General features: G+C 37.5%; 1 protein-coding gene across 12 annotated transcripts in view; it reads right to left on the reverse strand.

Moving 5' to 3' along the window:
* The window catches only part of LOC102820955 (calcium/calmodulin-dependent protein kinase type II subunit delta-like), a 416,134-nt gene that overhangs the window by 287,990 nt on the left and 103,699 nt on the right, over positions 1–24,445 (reverse strand). For all 12 annotated transcript variants that reach the window (XM_006872238.1, XM_006872247.1, XM_006872241.1 and 9 more), the window contains exon 3: positions 4,066–4,125. In XM_006872238.1, coding sequence (XP_006872300.1) covers positions 4,066–4,125 — 60 coding nt within the window. The remainder of the gene's footprint in view (positions 1–4,065; positions 4,126–24,445) is intronic.

Consider the following 24,445-nt stretch of genomic DNA (forward strand, 5'->3'; position numbering starts at 1 on the left):
TCCTTAGTGGCCAAGATGGCCAAATTTCGTCTCTCATATTTCGGACATATTGTCAGGAGGGAGCAGTCGCTGGAGAAGGATATCATGTTTGGTAAAGTGAAGGGTCAGAGAAAAAGAGGAAGATCTCCAACGAGATGGATTGTCCAGGTGGCAGCATCAATGAACTCGAGTGTGGCAACAGTAGTGAGGTTGGCCCAGTGTTGGGAAGTGTTTAGTTCTGGTGTTTTGTTATTGTGAAAGAAGTCAACCCTGAGGCACACCTTTCCTGATTTTAAACCATACAGTATCCTCTTATTTAGTGTGAATAGCTGACTATTCATATATGTACAGGTTCTACGTGGTAACAATTAAGTATTCTGGAATTTCCATTCTTTGAAATGCTTTTCAAAATTTGTTATGATCCTGACTAATTGCAAATGTCACAACTGTAAAGAAAGAGGTTTTGTAGCAAAAATGGGGAAATAACTAGTCTCATTTTCCAGGAACAGGGGACCCTAGGACCATCAAGGGAGAAGAGCAGAAACAGAATGTGGGACCCTATCCAGAGAAGCAGTAACACCAGGGATGAAGGCAGCGATGATGACATGGAGAGGCGGGGCAGCTGAGGATTCTAGACTAATGGGAAGGTGAGGGGCTGTGTGATGGTAGCCTGGGGCAGGCTTGCAGAGTGTGCCCTTTGATTGTTTGGATGACTGTATACTTCTGAATGTTTTGGTGTACATACAAAAAAAAAACAAGCAGGTACTGTTGAATGATGATGCATGGAGGGATTTGCAATCATTGCAATGAAACAAAATACGATAGAATGAATGTAAAATTGATATTTTTCCATGCAAACTATCACTCAATTCACAACAAAAGCTTTAAAAAAATTGTTATTATCCACACAATGACACGCTTTTTAATAGTCAATAAGATCAAATAATTGATGTCTTTGAATTATGATGTTGACTAAGAATACTGAGTAGACCATGAACTGTCAGTAGAAGGAACGAGTCTGTGTGAGAAGAAGTACAGTAAGAATGTTCCTTAGAAGCTAGGATGGCGACACTTCATCTCAAATACTTTGAATATGTCATCAGGAGGGATTAGTCCTTTAGAAAGGCATCATTTTGGGTCAGCAAATAAGAGGAAGACCATCATTGCTATGGGCTGACACATTGGCTACAAATATGAACTAAAACACAGTTAAGATTAGGATGGCACAAGAACAGGCAGTGTTTTGTTCTATTGTACATGGAATAGCTATGAGATGAATATGACTGAATGATATCTTCCAAAATTTATTGACTTCTTCACTAAAATTCTAAGAAGCATGGTCTAATTCTAACAAATCTTTTAAAACCAATTTAAAAATACTTTCTCTGCTTTATAATTATAATTTCTCTGCTATATAATGCTGAAGTACATACCACAGTGACCAGCTGATATGTACTTCAGTGATCCAGTGAAAAGACAAGTGACAGAATTGCTAAGTCTATTGAGTTTTTTATTAGTAATATGTCTGTAATTTTCTGTTGTACCTCAGAATATTTTAGGGATAATGACTAGCAAAGCAGGTAGGAAAGAGATAATAAGATAGTATGTATATTGTTGTTTTTGTTGTTAAGTGTCATCAAGTTGGTTTTTTACTCATAGTGACTCTGTGTAGGGTTTTCTGAGGTGCAGCTGGTGAACTTGAACCACCAACCTTGCTCTGGTAGTGTAGTGTTTATGGATTGGGCTGCGAACCTCAAGGTCAGCAGTTCAAAACTACCAGAAATTCTACAGGAGAAAGATGAAGCTTTCTGGTCCAGTAATGATTTACAATCTCAGAAACCCTATACAGGGTCGCTATGAGTCAGAACTGACTCCACAGCACATAAATAACTATATATATATATATATATCTGGAGTCCTGGTGTGACTCTGTGGGTTAATGTGCCAGATTGAAACGCTGTTTGAATTAAAAAGCGGCAGTTCAGTCTCACCGGCTGCTTCTCAGAAACCCTACATAGAGTTGTAATGGGTCAAAGCCAAATTGATGGCACGTAACAAAACAGCATTTATGTCCATATCTATACAGAGAATCACTATATCAAAGCAAATGGTTGATGTTCAACTGTCTCAAGAGGTAGCATATGATCAAGAGCCAATGATACTAAAGGAAGAAGTCCAAGGTGCATTGAAGGAATTGGCAAAGAACAAAGCACCAGGAATTGATGGAATTAAAATGGAAATCTTTCAAGAAAGTGAGGCAGCACTGGAGGCACTCACTCATCTCTGCCAAGAAATCTGGAAGACAACTATCTGGCCAGCAGATTGAAAGAGATGCATATTTGTGCCCATTCCAAAGACAGGTGACCTAATGGAATGCGGAAATAATTCGGAAAGTATCTTTGATATCCCATGTGAGTAAAGTTTTACTAAAGGTAATACAGAAATGGCTACAAGCATACAATGACAGAGAACTTCCAGAGGTTCAAGCTGGATTCAGAAGAGAACGTAGAATGAAGAATATCACTGCTGATGTCTGATGGATCTTGGCTGAAAGCAGAGAATAACAGAAAGATATTGACCTGTGCTTTATTGACTACACAAAGGCTTTCGATTGTGTGGATCATAACAAGCTATGGACAACATTGCAAAGTATTAGTATTCCTGAACACTTAATTGTGCTCATGAGGAATCTGTACCTTGACCAAGAGGCAGTTGTTCAGGCAGAACATGGGAAAATGGAATGGTTTCAAATTAAGAAAGGTGTGAGACAGGGCTGTACTCTTTCACCATACTTATTCAAATGATATACTGAGCAAATAATTCGAGAAGCTGGGTTATATGAAGAAAAACATGGCATCAGGATTGGAGGAAGACTCAGTAACAACCTGCAATATGAAGATGATACAACTTTGCTTGCTGAAAGTGAAGAGGACTTAAAACATTTACTGATGAATATCAAAGAGCACAGCCTTTGGTATAGATTGCATCTCAATGTAAAGAAAACAAAAATCCTCACCACTGGACCAATAAACAACATTCTTATCAATGGAGAAAAGATTCAAGGACTTCATTCTTCTTGGATCAACTATCAATACTCATGGAAGCAGCAGTGAAGAAATCAAACAACACATTGAATTAGGCAAATCTGTTACACAAGACCTTTTTTTAAAGCGTTGAAGAACAAAGATGTCAGTTTGAGGACTAAGGTGCACTTGACCCAAGCCATGATATTTTCAATAACCTCATATGCATGCAAAAGATGGACAGTGAATAAGGACGACCATAGAAGAATTAATACTTTTGAGTTATGGTGTTGGAGGAGACTATTGAAAGTGCCATGGGCTGCTATAAGAACCAACAGATGTGTGTTGGAAGAAGTGCAGCCAGAGTGCTCCTTGGAGGCCAGTATGGCCAGACTTTGTCTCTCATACTTCTGACATATTGTCAGGAGGGACCAGTCACTGGAGAAGGATATCATGTTTGGTAAGGTGGAGAGCCAGAGAAAAAGAGGAAGACCCCCAGTGAGATGGATTGACAAAGTAGCAGCATCAATGGGATCAAGCATGGCAACAATTGTGAGGTTAGCCCAGGACAGGGCAGTGTTTCAATCTGTTGTGCACAGGGTCTCTGTGAGTCGGTACAGACTTGATAGCATCTAACAAGAGCGACAGATTCAGTAAACACAATCATCCTGATTCTTTTTAAATGTAAGTACCTTAGGGATGAAGTAAGTTTAATTCACAGATAGTTATTTTTGTTTTCCATACTTGCTTCAGAGAATGCATACCCCAAAGAATAAATCAAACAAACAAAAAAATTTAAATGCAACTAAAAGCTAAGTATTCGGAATCTATATATTATTAGATTCCTAGTGTGGCATGGTGAGTTAATGGGCTGGACTACAAAGTTGGTTTGTACCACAGGGTCTGTGGTTCAAGCTCATGAACTGCTCCTTGTAAATCCTATACAAGGTCACTATGAGTTGGAACTGACCTTAAGGTACTTAACAACAACAACATTTAATAGTTATCAATATTCTTGATTGTTAAATTAACATTTAAAAGTACACTGAAAATGTTTCCTCACCAATATTGGGGTGCTTCAGAAGACGGCAGATTCTAGCTTCCCTTTCAAGTTTCTGGTGATCTGTTAAAAGAAAGCAAAGAAGAGAATTAAACAACATTTAGTGAAAAAGAACAAAGCATAATAAATAGTGTAACAAAATAACATTCATAAAGCTTTATATTTACTTATCCTTCCTTTCATTTTGTTTTCAGTAAGTTACCATTTGAATTTGAAAGAACATATTTCATCATTTTCTTTATTTTTCATTAGGTTGATGCTTAACAGAGGGAAGAATAAGATATAGCTGAATTTAGATTTAGTTTGATGGTAAACAGTAGCAAGAGCATATAACAACAGTGTTCTTCCTTATCTTTACCTCAGTACAACTATGTAGTGTTACCACAACTTAAATAACCCAATATGTTGTTGTTGTTGTTAGGTACCATCGAGTTGGTACTGACCCATAGTGAACTTATGCACAGCAGAATGAAACACTGCCTGATTCTGGGCCAACCTCACTACTGTTGCCACGATTGAGTCTATCGATGCTGCCACTTGGCCAATCCATCTTGGGGGGCTTCCTCTTTTTATATGACCTTCCACCTTACCAAACATGATATCCTTCTCCAGTGACTGGTCACTCCTGAAAATATGTCTGAAGTATGAGTGACAAAGTTTGGTCATCTTGGCCTCCAAGGAGCATCCTGACTGCTCTTCTTCAAAAACATTGTTTCTTTTGGCAGCCCATAAAACTTTCAATATTCTCCTCCAACACCACAACTCAAAAGCATCAATTCTTCTATGGTATTCCTTATTCACTGTCCAACTTTCGCATGCATATGAGGTTAGTGTAAATACCATGGCTTGGGTCAGGTGCACCTTAGTCCTCAAACTGACATCTTTTCTCTTCAAAACTTTAAAAAGATCTTGTGCAGCAGATTTGCCTAATGCAATACATCGTTTGATTTCTTGACTGCTGCTTCCATGAGTGTTGATGGTTGATCCAAGAAGAATGAAGTCCTTGACAACTTCAATCTTTTCTCCACTGATAAGAATGCTGTTTATTGGTACATTGGTGAAAATTTTTGTTTTCTTTACATTGAGATGCAATCCATACCAAAGGTTGTGCTCTTTGATCTTCATCAGTAAACGTTTTAAGTCCTCTTCACTTTCAGCAAGCAAAGTTGTATCATCTGCATATTGCAGGTTGTCAATGAGTCTTCCTCCAATCCTGATTCCATGTTTTTCTTCATAGAACCCAGCTTCTCGGATTATTTGCTCAGCATACACGTTGAATAAGTATGGTGAAAGAATAAAACCTTGTCGCACACCTTTCTTAATTTTAAACCATTCCATTTTCCCATGTTCTGCCTGAACAACTGCCTCTTGGTCAAGGTACAGATTCCTCATGAGCACAATTAAGTGTTCCGGAATACTCATACTTAGCAATGTTGTCCATAGCTTGTCATGTTCCATACAATTGAAAGCCTTTGCATAGTCAATAAAGCACAGGTAAACAACTTTCTGTTATTCTGTTTTCAGCCAAGATCCTTCAGAAATTAGTAACGATATCCCTCATTCAAGGGCCTCTTCTGAATCCAGCTTGAGCCTCTAGAAGTTTTCTGTCAATGTATGATTGTAGCTGTTTCTGTATTGCCTTTAGCAAAACTTTACCGGCATGGAATATCAAAGAGATTGTGCAATGATTTCCACATTCCATTAGGTCACCTCTGTTTGGAATGGGCCCAAATACATCTTATTTAATAGTTTTCTGTTGCTATATAAGGAGTCTAAGAATTAGACTACAAGGTTGGTTTGAACTATAAGGTTGGTGGTTCAAAGTCACCCGCTGCTCGTCGGAAACCCTACACAGGATCGTAATGAGTCAGAAATGACTTGATGGCACTTAGCAACAACAATTGGCTATATAAAAGTACCACAAAGTTAACAGCTTAAGAAACCATATATGTATTATTTCACAGTTTCTGTGGCTCAGAAGCCTGGGTACAGCCATAGTGTACCCTTTGCTTTGGGGTCTCTCACAAGTTTGCAATTAGGGTATCTACTATGGCTAGGGTCTCATCTAAAGTCTTGACTGGGAAAGGATCTTCAGAATTTTAGTTCCTCCAGGGCTACTGGTCTAAGGGTTCCTAGTTGGCTGCTTGCTGGGGAGGCTGCCCTCATGTCCTCAGATAGTTATTTCTTCCCAGCTTTTTTTTTTTTTTTTTTTACATAACTTGCTTCATCAAAGCCACTAAGGAAAAGAGTATGCCAACAAGATGAAGTCACTGTCTTATCTAGACTAATGACAGAAGTGACATCCTGTCATGTTTGTCATAGTCTATTTGTTCAGAGACAGTAACAGCTACTGTCTTTTTCAGTAGTCTGACCTACTTCAAAGGGGAGGGAACCAACTTCAAGGGCAAAGATCTTTGGGGAAATATCTTAGAGTTTGCCTGGCACCACTTTCTCTTGAATGAGACTTTGCTTACTTCTTCTATACAGCCACTTAACTGAGTGATCATCTATGAATCATAAGGCATTTTGTGATGTGCCATTGTGGCATGTTTGCACATCCCAAGCATAATGATAGGACTGGGAAACCCTGTACAGGGTCGCTATGGGTCGGAACCGACTCGTCGGCACTTAACAACAACAACAATTGTTGGTCTTGTTAAGTGCTGTCAAGTCGGTTCTGACCCATAGTGACCCTGTATAGTGTTTCCAAGGAGCAGCTGGTGAGCTTGAACCGCTGATCCTTGAAGTTCAAATGGCTTTGCAGTCTGGTGCATTAACCCACAGCGCCACACCAGTTTTCATTAAAAACAGAATTTAGCAGTAATGAATATGTATATCACCTAATTGCTTCACATTCAATATCAAGTTCACATCATTTCACTTTTTAAAGGGAGTAAGTAGGTGAAAGGAGTGACTAACTACTGGTTATTACCAAAAGACATTGCATATGTATCCTACTAAAAAGACGAATTGGCATTACATTTTAAATTGCCTTTATTTTTAATTCAACTGGCAACAGAACACATACATCCTACCACATCATTCCCAGCTCTCATAACTAACTACAATGGTGAAAGGCGAGCACAAATTATAAAAGACAAGCAAGACACTAACACCATGTGAGGATTTTCTTTTATTACCTACGGTCCCTCAAGCTATTGTAAAATCAGCTGCATTTATCATTTATTATAGTACTCAAACTATAATAGCGTGGCTCAAGTCCACAATGTTACGTGAATAAAAATATGTTAACTCTCTAGGCTATAATCTTGTCAGGCCTGATAAGGCTGTTAGCAATACAGGGTTAAAGTGTGCCATATACCCAATGTCATAGAGGAAAATGGATTATCATCTGGTTTTGAAAGAGAGTCATCGGTACAAAAACAGAAATGTCTAACTTGTGCTTGTTCTACCATTGTATTTTAGAAACAGATAACTTGTACTCTAAATTTTACAGATTCACAGATAAAGAGGAATTCTGACCTAGGGTGGAACTGCTCAAAGTCTCGCCGGTATTAGGTTTAGATAATTCAGAAGATGAATTCTTGAACTTGGAGCTGATTTTAGATTTGTGGGATGAATTTTTTTTGCATGTGGAAAGGACATAAATTTGGTGGGGGTGTAGAATGTCATGGATTTGTGACCCACCCAAATATGTATTATAAAACTTAATTCCTATGCCTGTGGTAATTACCACATTCAGAATAAGTGTCTGTTATGTTAATGAGACAGTGCCTCATTATATGTCTCTTAATACATAATGTCTCTACAAGCAGAGATGGGAGAAGAGAGTTGTCAAACCACAAGACAATCACCAAGGAACAGAAGTTAAGATGAGACAAAGACCATCCACCAGAATGGACACAGAGAGAAAGACTTCCCCTAGAGCTGATACCTTAAATATGTAAGTTTCACCTCCTATACTGGGAGAAAATAAATTTGTTTCTTAAAGTAACCCACTTGAAGAGTTTCTGTTATAGTAGCACAAGGTAATGAAAACAAGCTTCAAATAAGAGACATCACACGTTTAGAGCCAAACTTGAAAGACAAAAGGAAATAGACTAAAAGCACCACAAAAATTTTGTATTGTTGTATCTATTTACTATACTTTGGTTTTTTTCCCCCCACAAGATTTTTTTTTTTTTTTAATTGTGAATTGAGTGATAGTTTACATGGGAGAACATTTGTTTTACACCATCGTTTCAGTGTTATGATTACAATCTCATCCATGCATCACCATTCAACAGTATTTGCTTCCATTCCCTCTGTTTTTTGGGGATTTTTTGGGGGGGTGGTGGTGGGGGAGTGGGGGATGTACACAAAAACACTCAGGAATATATAATCCTTTAAACAACCAAAGGGCACATTCTGCAAGGCTGCCTCCTGGTCGCCAGCACTCAGTCCCTCTCTTTCCATGAGGTTAGAGTCCACAGCTGTTCCCTCTCTCCATGTCCTCATCTCTGCCTCCATCTCTGATGTCGCTGCTTCTCTGGATAGGGTCCCACATTCTGCTTGTGCTCTTCTCCCTTGATGGTACTAGGGTCCTCTGTTTCTTAACTGTAAGATTAACTACTCCTCCATTTTTATTACAAAACTTCTACCTTTACAGATGTTTCACAAGATTTTTGTTTGTTTGTTTTGTCACCTCTTATTTCTGGAAGTATCTCTGATATATCACACAGTTTCAAGTGCTCCTAATAGCCATTAAGTCAATGTTGTTGTGAAGTGTAGTCAAGTCAGTTTCAACTCATAGTGAGCCTGTATAGGGTTTCCAAGGAGCAGCTGATGGATTTGAAGTGCTGACCTTGAGGGGAGCAGTCCAGTGCTTATCTTATAGTGCCACACCAGGACTCCTTAAGTCAGTGAGTACCTGATAAATGAGTAAATTAATGAATGATAGTTGCCGCTCTCAATTTTTCAAATTGTTTGTTCACTTGTTTCTCAAATTCTGTAGTCAAATAAGTGTTGAGAAAAACAAAGGTTTAAAAACATGAAATAATCATGAATAGACTAGAAGTGAGAACTTGAAGAGTTCCTCTCTGAATAAAAGGTACATATTTAATGTAAAGAGTCTATAGCACTAAAATGTGATTATTCAGAGTTCTATGCCAGAGGCTTTTGAATTGTATTCTGAATACAGTTTTATTGCCAGCAAATTAACTCTAGCTAAATGAGGTGCTCTCCTGATAAAAATATAGATTCCATCCACTTATGTAGGCCACATTTAAAACCACATTTAAGTTAAAAGGAGCGATTTAAAGGTACACATCATATAAAACTTGAGCATAATATGCATGGATTTAAAGTTGTTACATTCATTTAACAAAAAGTTTTTTAAATAATTAAATATTATACTTTCATTTTACCCTTTTATTTGAATTATGTCAAATCCATGCAATAAATTTGAATTTCAAACTATTTAACCTAGACTATCACTGACTTTGGAGTCCTGGTGTGGCACTGTGGGCTAATGCGCGGGACCACAAAGATGGTTTGAACCACAAGGTCGGTGGTTCAAGCTCACCAGCCGCTCCTTGGAAACCCTATATGCGGTTGCTAAGGGTTAGAACTGACATGACAGCACTTAACACCAACAATAACAATCTCTGACTTTGTTTATTAGTCACTCCTCAATTCTTCTACCGCCCACTAATAACCCGGACAAATCAGTAAGATTCTGTAAACTTTTATGATTATGTTCTTCCTTTCATCATGTTTTGAATTTTCATACATCTTAATTCAGGAACGAAACTTTTTGAAAAGTTTGTTCTTTGTGGGAAACTCATACAAATGTTAACTTCTTAATTAGGATGTCAGTTCATCCTTGATTCTATATGGAATGGTTATGTGCCATGGAGTTAGTTCCAACTCATAGGGTTTCCAAGGCTATAAATCTTTATGGGAGCAGAAAGCATCATCTTTCTCTCACAGAGCAGCTGGTAATTTGAACTACTGACCTAGTGATTAGCAGCCTAACTTTTAACATAATACGCTATCAGGGCTCCTTCTAGGCTCCTTTTATATGAACTAGAAATCACGATCACCATGGAAAATCTTTTGGTTCCCCCTACAGACTACCCTTTCTTTTTTTATAACACGGAAGAATAATCAGGCAATTGTCTTATTTTTTCTTCTTCTGTCTGTAATTTTATCTGTGGAGTAAAATTGTGTTGAAGAAATAAATCTGAGACCCATAATGAAGACTCAGGAGTTTTTTATTAGAGTCTTGGAGTCAATACTGACTTATAGCAACCTCACAGAACAGACTAGAATAGACTCACAGGGTTTCTCAGACTGTAAATCTTATGGGAGTACACTGCCACATCTTTCTCCTGTGGAAAGCTGACAGTTTCAAACCATCAACCTTTGGGTTCACAGTCAAGTACTTTAAGCACTGCATAACCAGGGTTCCTTGATCAGACAAAATGTTAGCCTATAACAACTTTGTCAATTAAGGACATTAGTAAATCATTATTTTGTTGTTGTTGTTTGTTGTTATTAAGTGCTATGAAGTCAGTTTCAACCCATAATGACCCTTGAATAGGTTTTCTAAGGCGTGGCTGGTGAACTTGAGCCACCACCAACTTGGCAGTTCAAACCAACTTTGCAGTCCAGCGCATTAATCCACAGCACCACATCAGGACTCCAGTAAATCACTATCTGGTGGTGGTGATGGTAATGGCTGTGTGCTGTGGACTTGATTCCGACTCATAGTGACCCTGTACAGGGTTTCCGAGGCTGTAAATCTTTACGGGAGCAGAAAGCCTCATCTTTCTCCTGAGGAAAAGATGATAGTTTTGAACTGATGATCTTGAGGTTAGCAGAATGACTCGTAACAACTATGCTACCAGAGTTCTTTAAATCACTATCTAGACCCTCTGAAATATATGGACAAATACTTTTCAATTTAGGGTTCTGAGGGCTTTAAGGGTATTTTCGAAGAAACATCCTTTGTATTACAGTTGTAGGGTAACCATGGGGATTTTTTTCAGTCTGTTTCCTTTTACAAGTTTCTAACTAGACATGTGATGTTCAATAAAGATTTTTCTATAATGATGGGAATGTATGTTCTAGATCTGTTCTGTCTAATTGGTTGTCACAAGACACTTGTGCTATTAGCCACTTGTAATGTGGCTAGCTCCAGTAAGGACCTGAATTTTTAATTCATTGACATTTAAATTGAAATAGCTACATATTACTAGTAACTATCAACTGGGTAGCTAGAACTAGGGCTCTTTGACCTTTGTTTTAAAAGTATATTTATTTAGCAGAGTTATTTATTAGAACTTTTTCTTTTGCCTTTTATAAAAAGATGCCATTAAACTCTAAATGCTAAAAGGAAAAAGATTAGACTATATCCATAAGGGAAAGAAAGAACAATTGAACTGATCATGAAAAGAAGTCCAAGGTGGTATTATAAGATTCTCATAAATATTAAAGTGACATGATTCATTTGCAAAGAAGTAAAACAAGCAAGTACCATCTGCATGTTGAATCTAGTATACTGTTGAGGGCAGGTCGCTTATCTGACAGCACCTTCACTGTCAGTTCATCTCCACTGACTCTGTGGTGTAGGACATAAGTGTGCTGGTGGCCCAGTCTTGAAGCACTGTGCTGTTAATGAGCATTCATACCCACAAGCTGTACCATGGGAGGAGAGAGCTGGCAATCTGCTCCAGTAAAGGCTGCAGCCAAGATAACTCTAGAGGGCAGTTCTACTCTGCCACAGGGCTTCGCTATGAGTCAGAATTAACTCAGTGGCACACAAGCACAGACAAAGAGACAAGTGGACAGATGGAAAGGTCTATGGTTTTAGGAAGAAGCAGACGAGAATCGTTATGTTGGTTCTACCCACACACTGTCTTCCAATTTACTCACGCTCTAAAAAGCTGCATACATAAAATAACTATAAAATATCACCTTACAAAGGCTAGAGAATATACAAAGAAAGCTCCAAGGTACTATGTCTGGACCATACTAAGTGCGCAATAAATAGAAGTATCCAGTTTATTATCATTGTTGTTACTAATATTTTATCTGCTTCAAGAGAACTAGATTCTTAAATACACCATTAGGAAGACTGCTATTAAATCCATTAAAGTTTATTTATTTTACATGTACCCTAAGCACCATGAAAGAACTCTTTCTCATAAAATCAAATTATTATGCTAACGGAAAGATTTATTTCCACGTCACTGACAAAACAAATAGCAGGAGAATCGTTGATATTTGTGGTTAAAAAAAAAAAAAAGGACAGAATCAATAAAATAAGGACCAAAAAAATCACAGTTTTATAATTCTGTTGTATACTTTAAACACTGCAAAAAATATTCAAGCATATTTTTGTCTGATTGTAAACATTTTAAGCAAATTGACCAGCTTTACAAAAATTTACTACATTATTTTATTCATTTGTGTCAAAGGAATTCATCACAAATGAATAGTGTTCTAATAAATTACTCATTTGTTGTTGTTATTAAGTGTCGTCCAGTTGGTTCTGACTCATAGATAATTGTTTAAAAGGGAATTTAATGATATAGGAGAAATATTTGTTTTTCTCTTTTCCAGCACAATGGTAGTTTTTGGTTTGATACATGATGTTGTATCTGTTATGAAAAGAACAATACTTTATACAAAATTCTACAGATGTAAAATAAACTTATAAAGTAGGAATTTATGAAGTTCCTACTTTTTAAGTTTATTTTATATCTGTAGAATTTTGTATAAATTACAGTAGTAATTTAAAGGAGAAGATAACATGTAGACTTTTAAAAAATTATAATTGCAAAATAAATACCACTTAAGTGTTTGTGTGGCACTGTAGGATCAGCACTGGACTGCGAATCACAAGGTGGGCAGTTCAAACCCACCAGCTGCTCCTTGCAAACACTATATATGGTCTTTCTGAGTCAGAACTTACTTCATAGCACTTAACAACAAAGACAACTTGTTTTTTATCTGATTAAATAGAATATCTACCATTTATATGAAGTTCTGGTGTGGCACTGTAGCACTGTGAGGTTGGTGGTTCAAACCCATCGGCTGCTCCTTGGCAACCCTATACAAGGTCACTAAGAGTCAGAAATGACTTGACAGCACTTAACAACAACAACAACAACAATAACAACCTACATACCAACAAGAAGAGATGGAAACATGCTGTTAGGTTTTAATGGAAGTCTTAAGAGATCCTCTTAGCATGCTTCCCATCAGTTCTAAGTGATGGGCTAAGTGAATTTGAACTGAGCTTTTATTTTTTGGGAGAGGAAATAGGAGCATAATTGTTTAAAACAAGGTCACAGGATACATAGTGATGAAAAGAAGACTGTTTCTGGACTATACATTTCCTCTAAAAGATAAAGAGAGGAGATGAGCAGGAAGCCCTGCTCATGCCCTTTGTCAGCATAACCTGACATGAATTAGCTCTCCTCTTCAGTCAGTCTCAGCCTCTCATCCAGTCTTTTCCTCTCTTGAGGGTGCCAATGTGTCTGTCATTCAGGTAGCATGGCTATATCTTTTAATACATGCCCTTGTACTATGAATGTCACCACATAACTCAGTCAGAAGGAACAAACCAGTAAGCATAGAACAAGAGAGTGGTACTAAGAATGGGAAGATGGTTAGGCCATGCACATGAAGGTAAAGGAATCTATCCAGATTACTGTAACCCCAGCACCCCCCATATAATGTAAATAATGTGCTCACACATATGATGTTCAAAAGGTGCAAACTAATGTGCAAAGGGGTTGTGTAGTTTTTTTAAAAACCTTACAACATGTATCTTATTTGTATAAAAACAAAGTAGTCAGCAAGCTATAGTTAAGGCTTGTTAGTTAAAGGAGGAAGGCAAAATAATATAATATTTGGGACATAAGCTATCTGGCTGAAAAGTTCACAGGGAACAGATAATTGCTTGTTAATAGTTATCATTTTAAACTATTATATCTTAATTGATTGTGTACTACTCAGGAACACTGGCGGTGTGTCAAGTTACTGTTGGGCTGCTAATAGCAAGGTCAGCAGTTCAAATCAACCAGCTGCTCCACAGAAGAAAGATGAAGCTTTATCCTTCCATAAAGAATTTCAGCCTCAGAAACCCTGTACAGGGTCTCCATGAGTCAGAACCAACTCAACAGAACACAACAACATTATAAAAACAGAACTTTACATAGTAAACTATGATGATGCTATCAAATGATGCATTTAAAATTTAAAGAGATTTCAATGCCAGTATCTCTATATTATAGTGCAATAGTTCAATTCATATAAAATAAAAAGTTTTATTCTAATGATACGTATTCCATAACTATAGAGAAGGAGCCCTGATGTAATGCTGAAAGATAAGCAATGGACTGCTAATCCCAAGGCCTCAGTTCAAACCCAATGGATTCTCAGAAATCCTAGGTTCATTATCAGTTGGAACTGACACGAAAGCACAGTTAATAACAACATAGTTAGTTAATGCACCAAACTGTAAGTATCACTAAACTTCCAGTCTCCACAGTGTGATCTACAAAATACTCTCCCCTGTTATTTTACTTGTGAGACTGGAAAAATTTGCCACACAATTCCGTTTTTGTGTTCAGGAATAATAGATCTAAGTCACTTGAGACACGCTGCATTATAATCTTTCAAACTTTGACTACCTAGAGACTAACAGGGCCCAGAACGGAAACAAGACATACTAAAGATAAATACAATCCCCACTTTACCATTTTTTCCAGTGGCCCAGACGATTTTTACAGGCAGTTGCCTAGTAACCCATGAAAGCATTTACTTCAGGGATTTTGCTATTCTTAAGAATTTTTTTTAAGGAATTAAGTGCATACAGTTTGTTCAAAGGCTAAAAAGTATAAAATATGTATATACTTTCCTAGAGGGCATTTTTCTTATAAAGCTTATTATTATCACATTAAAATTTCATGTATCTGGACAGTAATATAAAAGAATGGTTGAAATAAATATACGAAAGAGATTTTTATAGTATCTCTAAGCATCAGGAACTCTCTCCATTTTTCTGTGAATGAATTTAATGAATTATCCTTAGAAGTATATGTAAAGCTAACGAAGCATAAACTCTAGGGGCTTTCAGATTTTGGCCTCAGAAAGTGCCTTACCAATAAGTTTACACAGTTTATGTCTTCAGAAAATTTAAAAAGCAAGGTATTTTAAAAACAATCATTGCATTCAGTATTTCACTTCATCTTCCCTGTCTATTATCTTTTCCCTTGTATTGGGTGATACTGGAGTTACCGGAAAGATTTTTAGCTGTAAAGATGGAAATAAAAATGCCATATGATCTGGCAATCCCTCTAGTAGGTACATATCCTCGAGAAATAAGATCCATAACAAAAATAAATATATGCACACATGTTCACTGCAGCACTATTCACAAAAACAAAAAGATGTAAATAATCTATAAACCCACCAAAAAAAGAATGGATAAATTAACATGGTACATAAACAATGAAATACTATATGCAGCATTAAAGAGTAACAATGAATCTGTGAAACACCTTATAACATAGATGAACCTGGAGGACACTGTAATGAGTGACATTTACTTATCCACAAAAGGAAAATACTGTATGAGATAACTATTAGAAAAAGTCAAGAAAAGGTTTTCACCCAAAAGGAAACCTTTTTGATGGTTACCAGGGTGGGAAAGCAAAGGATGGCAACTAGAGGGTAGTGTTGATGTTAGTTGCTTCCAACTCAAAGTGACCCTGCATCGGGTTTTTAAAGAACAGCCAAAGGGTTTTCAATTATCTACCTTGTGGTTAATAGTCCAATGCTTACCCTACAGTACCACACCAGGACTCAACTAAAAGGTAGACACATATTAACTTGAGTGAAGGGGAAGGCAATATATAATCAGGGGCAGTCTGGTGTGGTGTTGCTGGATAAGTCCTCACAGCTTATTAAAAGGCTGACAGTTCAACCCACCAGCTGCTCCTTGGAAACCCTAAATAGGATCTCTGAGTCAAGACTGATTTGATAGCACATCACAACAAAAACAAAACAAAAATGATCAAGGAAGACACACTGCAAGGAAAATAACAGTTAAAGGCAAAAGGTAAATACTATTATATATACAATACTACAACAATTAATAATAATTTATGAACGAATACACAGATACAAAAGCTGAACAGTATGGGAGGGAGAATGGGACTATAAATACAAACAAAGAGAAAGTTATGTGTCTTTGAATTGGTTCTGACACATAGTGACCTTGTATACGGTTTCTGATGCTGTAAATTCTCAGCTTTTCCCCATGGAGGGGCTGGTGGACTCAAAGCATCAACCATGTACTCATCCTACAGCACCACCAGTGCTCCCGTATATATGTATGTATGTTTGACTGATGCAGCACTGAAGGCACTCACTCATCTATGCCGAGAAATCTGGAAGATAACTACCCGGCCAAATGACTGGAAAAGATCTGTATTTGTGCCCATTCCAAAGAGAGATGACCCAATGGAATGCGGAAATTATCAGACAATATCATTGATACCCCATGCAAGTAAAGTTTTATTAAAGATCATGCAAAATTGGCTGCAACCATATATTGACAGAGAACTTCAAAAGGTTCAATCCCAATTCAGAACAAGATGTGGAATGGGGGATATCATTGCTGTTGTTAGATGGATCTTGGCAGAAAGCAGAAAATACCAGAAAGATGTTTTCCTGTGCTTTACTAATGACACAAAGGTTTTCAATTGTGTGGATCATGAAAAGCTATGGACAACATTGTGAAGTATGAGTATTCCGGAATACTTAATTGTGCTCAAGAAGAACCTGCACATAGACCAAGAAGCAGTTGTGTAAATAGAACAAGGGAACATTGAATGGTTCAAAATTATGAAAGGTGTGTGCCAGAGTTGTATCCTTTCCCCATACTTATTCAATCTGTATGCTGAGCAAAATACCTGAAAAGCTGGATTATAGGAGGAAAAATGTGGCATCAGGATTGGAGAAATGCCCATTAATAACCTGTGGTATGTAGAGATACAACCTTGCTTGCTGAAAGCAAAGAGGGCTTAAAATACTATGAAGGGGGTGGGAATGATCCTCACTGTAAAGATTTGTTCCCTCTTTTGACCTACTGCATCCATAGGTATAGGTCAAGTTCATCAAATTGTATCAGATTACTCTTTTTTTCCTCTTCTTTCTTCTTCTAATTCAGCTCTGATCATCCAGTCATTGAAGCCAGGTCCAGTGGGTATTATCTGCAAGTGTGGGTATTCTTATGTGTATGCCCTCTCTTCTTATCAGCTAGATGCTACACTCTCCATTCTAGTCCTCTATGGCTATGCCACTGACTCTGGACCCAAGAGTCCCTAGTTCCTGCCACACTGCTGGCCAATCAGGTCTCCACCCAGGTTCACAGGAGTCTATTGAACGTTGTAGGGCTTAGCTCACAGCTTCGTTGCTGTTTTTCCCTCATTTCCCCTTATTTGTGACAAACATGGTCACCAACTAGAGTGTGTATTCCCATTGAGTCTTAGCCTTGGAATGGGGTTTGCCCTGATGGGACCCGACCCCTTGCCTTGATGTCTCCTGGGCAAGCAACTTGATTGTTCTTGTAGTAATCAGTTGGACTGCCTTTATTGTTTTGTATTTTTCCTGTCGGTCTTTGTTTCAAGAAGTATTTTCTGTTCTTCTAGCCACTCCAGGCTGGTATGCTTATCCTTTCAATTGGAAGTTTCCCACCTCAGAAGATTCTGGATGGGGTTCAGGATTCCACCTATGGTCTTATGTAATACAGAGGCAACATATCTTTATTTTTAAAGAAAAATAATTCCTGTATCAGACATAGTACTAGCAACTATAAGCAGAAACAAGGACAAACAAGAAACAAGGACACAAAAAGAAGTTTTGAAAGATAAAGTAACATATTATAAAACATAGACATATCTCAGAAATATTGTGAGTTCTTTTCCAGACCACTAAAATAAAACAAATTGGAGTCCTGATGTGGTGTTGTGGGTTAATGTGCTGGATTACAAGGTCGGTTTGAACCTCAAGGTTGGCAGTTCAAGCTCACCATCTGCTCCTTGGAAACCCTATACAGGGCTGCTATGAGTCAGAACCAACTAGATGGCACTTAACAACAACAATAAAACAAATATTGCAATAAAGTGAGTAATACAATCCTTTGGCTTATCAATGCATATAAAATTTACATGTAGTCTATTAAGCATGTTCACATTATAAAAAACTTTGACCTATTGTAAGGATACCAAAATGTACATGAAGTAAGCACATGCTCTTGAAAAATGCCATATCTATAAAGTGCAATAAAAAGTTTTATTATAAAATGAGGTATGACTTTAAGTACTCATGAACTAGTAAATTGACTGAAACAACAATAGTCTTTAAAATGGCTCCTGGTGTGATGCTATAGGATAAGCACTGGACTGCTAATTAAAAGGTCGGTCATTCAAATCTGCCAGTCTAGTGCTTATCCTGGCTTCAAACCAGGATTTCTTTTGGCATGTAGGAGGCTTCAAAAAGATCATGGGAAAATCCCATTATCTTTCTATTCCACTTTTCCATCAACTTTTTGAAGCTCCCTCATATTTTGTTGTTTGCTGTTGTTAAGTGCCATTGAGTCAGTTCTGGTTAGTTTGAACCACTGAATCATGAATTCAGAGGGCTAGGTGAAAGTATGATTCCAGACTGCAAATCACAAGGTTCAAACCCACCAGCTGCTCCTCAGAAACCCTATACAGGGTCACTATAAGCCAGAATCAACTCGATGGCACTTAAAAACAACAATAAGAAGACATAGTTCTGTGATTCTTAAAGGACTATGTGGAAACAAAATATATTTCATCCCTGACTCATTAATATTTTAAATTATTCTAATTATAAAATACAAATAGAAAATTACATGTCATAAAATGTATTATGAAATATTTTACAAAATGAATACATCCTCGTAAATAGCACCCAGATCAAGCAAGAGATACTCCCAGCACCCCGGAAGTCCCCTCATACTCCTTGCCCCTAACTCCTACACCAAAGTAACCACTGCCCTAACTTCTAACATCATAAACTTAACTTCGTTTATAAACTTTATATAAACAAATAATAGAGTAAGCACTGTGCTTTGGTTTTATGTTATTCCTGGAACATATTTCCCTTAAGGAATACTGCTATGGGGGGGTCTGTTGTAGGCTTGACTTAGCAGATATAATTTACTTTATGACTTCAACATAAATAAATAGAGGATAAAGTCAAAAGAAGTTTCGATTTACTAACACATTGCCAAAAAGTTTCTTATCCTCTTTCTACTAAAGCATGTTGTTGTTAAACTCCAACTATATATAACCCCTTGTCTCTCCCCAATTCCTTTTCTGTTCTTCTATAACCCTTCTCTAGATGTCTACCCAAGAAACATTTCATATATTCCTCAGTGTCTGATTTTCTGCTGTAGGTTAAAATACCAACAATAATATGCAAAAGAAAACAGAGAATGTAAAATACTAAGTCATAACCTTTACCTATGGATAAGGAGTAATCAACAGTTTTTTCTTTTTTTTTTTTTAAAGAATTGCATAATTAAATTTTAACAAATTTCATTGCAAAATATTAAAAATTTTAAGGCAAATTCCTAAATGCAAGCTGGAAATTAAAGCACACACAAGGAAACATTGTATCTCATTACAACATAAAATCTAATTTCTTAGAAATACTCAGCATACAGTTTTCTTTATGAGATCAATTTCCTAACAGCTGTCAGACCTATTGGGTTTTTGAAAAAACAAATATAGCCAAATTCAAACTACTGAGAAAGGAAAAGAAAAGGAGGAAGAAAGTAAAATAAGGTCTCTCTGTTATACTCAAAATGATTTATTTCAAGAACAGATGAATAACTTTTTTTTTTTTTAATATTGGTGAAAATGTACACAAAACATACACCCATCCCACAATTTTTACACGTTCAGTTCACTGATATTGCTACATACTTTGCACTGCATCACTAAGCTAAAGAACTTTTTAAAGTACAGCTCTCTAATATGCACTGGACAAAGTCAGTATTTCTATGCAAAAACTGCAAAAGTACAATTGTACAGAGAAGGTTAGGAAAGATTTATTTAAAGATCAAGAATGCGGATTTTTAAAAAACTTACTATAATTGCCATTAATAGAACTAACTACCTTATTGGTCAACAGCTTCATGTTCTATTATAAAATCCTTTACAACTCTATCACAAATCCAGTACTGTTTGAAATTTTCCTCCATGGGCATTCTTTGTTTTAATATGAAAATATGTCCCATATCCAAATTAATAAATTATGTAATCTTCAAATTAATAAATCATAGAATGCAAAATTAACCCATGATAAGCAAGTCTATTAGTATGTGACTTGAGGATTTTCCTTCTTACTAGCCTGTTTTCTTCACAGTATTTAAATTCTTATCACTGACCAAGTTCTCTGGAAGCAGATGCTAAGGAGTGTGAGGCATAAGATAATTATAGGGATCAATACCTGTTAACAGCAAGAGGGAGGAAATAAGACTGGGTACAGAGAAAAGTGAACTGTGAAGCAAAGTCCAGCAACTCTTGGCCCAGTGGAGAGCTCTGGAATAAATGCTGCCTCCATCAGAGTTGAGGATTGGGTCAAAATGACCCTCAACTCAATCACCAGATATGAGCTGCCATCAGGCATGACCTTGGGTGAGCCAGATGTCTACAGAGGCTCTATGACTGCACCGCCACCTCTGGCCAGCAAGATCTTCCTCAAAGAGAGCTTGGAGTGACATACTTCTGTGCCTTACCCAGTTTAATGGGATATGAGCTTAATAAATACTTTAATCATTTTGAAAAGTTAGGTGGAACACCAGAAATCAAAAGGACATAAACCAGAGAAGGAGTCTTGGCATGCTGGTGTGGGTTAATGCACTGGACTGCAAGGTCAGTTTGTATCACAAGGTCAGCGGTTCAAGCTCACCAGTTGCTCCTCAGAAATCCTATACAGGGTCTCTACAAGTCGTAAACAATTCAATGACACTCAACAACAACAACAGACCAGAGAAACTCTAAGGTCAGTTACTTTAAGAATTATCCAGATGTTATGTGCTGCTGCTTTCACAGATGGAGACACTAGAGTCCGCAGAGTAGGAAATCTGCTTAGTCACACAGAACTAGAACAGCGAACATTCTTTGTATTTTATTATAAGGAAACCTGCCATGGGCCTGAATGAGGGTGACTCCCATTCGGATAGGGACTGATGGTACCATCCTGAGCAGAGACTTGAAAGCCTCTTAATGATAACTCTGATTTATGGAACACCTTCCTCTGGGGCAGCACTGGGCACTTGGCTGATGTGGTCTAATTAATCTTTACAGCCTCCCAGTGAGATAGGTAGATTGCAAAGAACATTAGTCTAAATTAAGGATCAGAGAGAATGAAACACAGAAAGGATTTCTGCAATTTTCCTGTAATTGTTTATATTATGCAAGTACCAACAGAAGTATGGTACTGTAGGATAAGCATTGGATTGCTGACCATAAGGTCAGTGGTTCAAACCCACCAGCCACTCCTTGGAAACCCTACGCATGGTTGCTATGAGTCGGAACTGACTTGACAGCACTTCAGAACATCACCACCACCACCAGTAGAAGGTCCAAGTATCTTTTGACATCTCCTTGAATGTATTTACTGAAGCAAATATTCAGTATTACTTCTAGCTACATCTAACCTTTGGTAAGTACTGGCCTGCTAACCACAAGATTGGTAGTTCAAACCCACCAGCTGCTCTTTGTAAATCCTATACAGGGGCACTCTCGCTCAGAACTGACTGAATGGCACTTAACAACAACAAAACATTTAACCTTAAGTTACATTTCTTTTCCTTCTCATTTACTTATTTTCTCATCCATCATGATTTAGAATGAAAAAGGAAGTATGCTGTATATTCTTCATTTTCAGAGAAAAGACAGTGTCATGACTGACCCCAAGAGACCGTTTACTACTAACCACATCAATTGAGAAGTATGAGTATTCTGGAACACTTAATTGTACTCATGAGGAATCTGTACTTGGACCCAGAAGCAGTTGTTCAAACAGAGCATGGGAACACTGAATGTTTTAAAATTGGGAAAGGTGTGTGACAGGGTTATGTTCTTTCACCATACTTATTCAATCTGTATGCTGAGCAAATAATCCGAAGAATGAATATATGAAGAAAAACGTGGCAACAGGATTAGAGGAAGACTCATTAACAACCTGTGATATGCAGATAATACAAACTTGCTTGCTGAAAGTGAAGAGGTCTTAAAACATTTACTGATGAAGATCCAAGAGCACAGCCTTCAGTATGGATTACATCTCAATGTAAAGAAAACAAAAATCCTCACCACTGGACCAATAAACAACATTCTTATCAACAGAGAAAAGATTGAAGTTGTCAAGGACTTCATTCTTCTTGGATCAACTATCAACACTCATGGAAGCAGCAGTCAAGAGATCAGACGATGTATTGCATTAGACAAATCTGCTGCACTAGAACTTTTTAAAGCGTTGAAGAGCAAAGATGTCAGCTTGAGGACTAAGGTGCGCCTGACCCAAGCCATGGTATTTTCAATAACCTCATATGGATGCGAAAGCTGGACAATGAATAATGAAGACCGTAGAAGAATTGATTCCTTTGAATTATGATGTTGGAGGAGAATACTAAAAGTGCCATGGGCTGCCAAAAGAACCAATAGATCTGTTTTGGAAGAAGTGCAGCCAGAGTGCTCCTTAGAGGCCAAGATGGCCAAACTTCATCTCTCATACTTTGGACATATTGTCAGGAGGGAACAATTGCTGGAGAAGAATATCATGTTTGGTATGATCGAGGGTCAGAGAAAAAGAGGAAGACCCCCAACGAGATGGATTGGCCAGGTGGCAGCTTCGATGGACTCAAGTGTGGCAACAGTGAGGTTGGCCCAGGATTGGACATCATTTTGTACTGTTGTGCATAAGGTTGCTATGAGTCGGCACTGACCTGATGGCACCTAACAACAACAACAACACAGAAAGCATCAAGCTTATCCTAAGGAACAAAATCAGACCTTAAATGTCATCCTAAACTCATTCCCTGCTACAGAAATTAGTGATTATAAATTGGGACAAACAAAAAGTCGCAAGTAGATACCTGGTCAGTCTGTCATGTAATCATATGACATACCCTTCTCTAAGGCATTTAAATCGCTAAATGTCTGAGATTTAAATGGCAACTAAAATGTAAATCATTTATTTAGATTGCTTCTGATTAAAACATGCAAAATTACATATTCAATGAAAAATAAAACTGCATTTCCCTATTTTTTTTAAATAAATAGAACCAATTGTATTTCACCATTTTATTAATTTTATCATTCTAGTATATTTGTTTACCTAGATAAAGGGATATCAATGACTGTAAAGTAAATTCTCCACCCAGTGATATGGTGGAGAAAAGTAAAATACGGGATTAGAGGACCCGAGTTTGAATTTCACTCTGCCACTTGAAACAATTGCTGAGTCTCCTCATCCTTTATTTGATGGCAGATACTAACACTTCACAGGGTACCCAAACAATTAAATTAGATTACATATAAGAAACCTTCTACAAAAAAATGTGCCATCAAACTATTGCACCCACAGCACTTTCTACTCAGCTGTGTTTGATATTTCATTGCAATGGCTACACAGAACTCAGACTGCACAATCCTAGCTAGGCAGTTTATTAGGGAAGTTAACAGATTACAATCCAGGGTGAGGAATGCTCAGAGCACAACTGTTTTAATCCACTGCTGATAAATGCCCACAGGACACACTCCACCATAAACCTCAACCTGAAGGCATTCAGTTTTACCTCCATGAGTCAGCAAACCTAGCACCCCCAATTCAAGTATTTGGAAGTACCTCACTCTTCAAGTAAGCCTCCTGCTCAAAGTCACTCAGCTTTACTTGTCCTGTGGGCTGGGAAGTCTACTGCTCTGTCTCATGCTCTGGGCTCTTGGTTCTGCTATTGTCACTCCTCTGCCACTCTTCAGGTATGACAGCTTTCTGTCCCTGACTTGAGGAGCTTCAATGAACATGGATCTGAAGGTCCAAAGGATGCATTCCACTCCAGACTCTTCATCTTTGATAGTTGCAATATGTCCCATAACTGTCTCTGGGGTGGCTCATTTTATACCCATATTGTTGTTGTTAAGTGTCACTAAGTTATTTCTGACTCAGCAACCCTGTATAGGGGTTCTGAGGAGCAGTTGGTGGGTTTGAACCACTGACTTTGTGGTTAACAGTCCAGTGCTTATCCTACAGTGCCCCATGAGGACCTCCTTACTGAATTAGGATGGTTTGCTTGTTTTAGTTTTTTTTAAAGACTATTCAAATA

Source organism: Chrysochloris asiatica, unplaced genomic scaffold, assembly GCF_000296735.1.
Source record: "Chrysochloris asiatica unplaced genomic scaffold, ChrAsi1.0 scaffold00188, whole genome shotgun sequence".
Lineage (NCBI taxonomy): Eukaryota > Metazoa > Chordata > Mammalia > Afrosoricida > Chrysochloridae > Chrysochloris > Chrysochloris asiatica.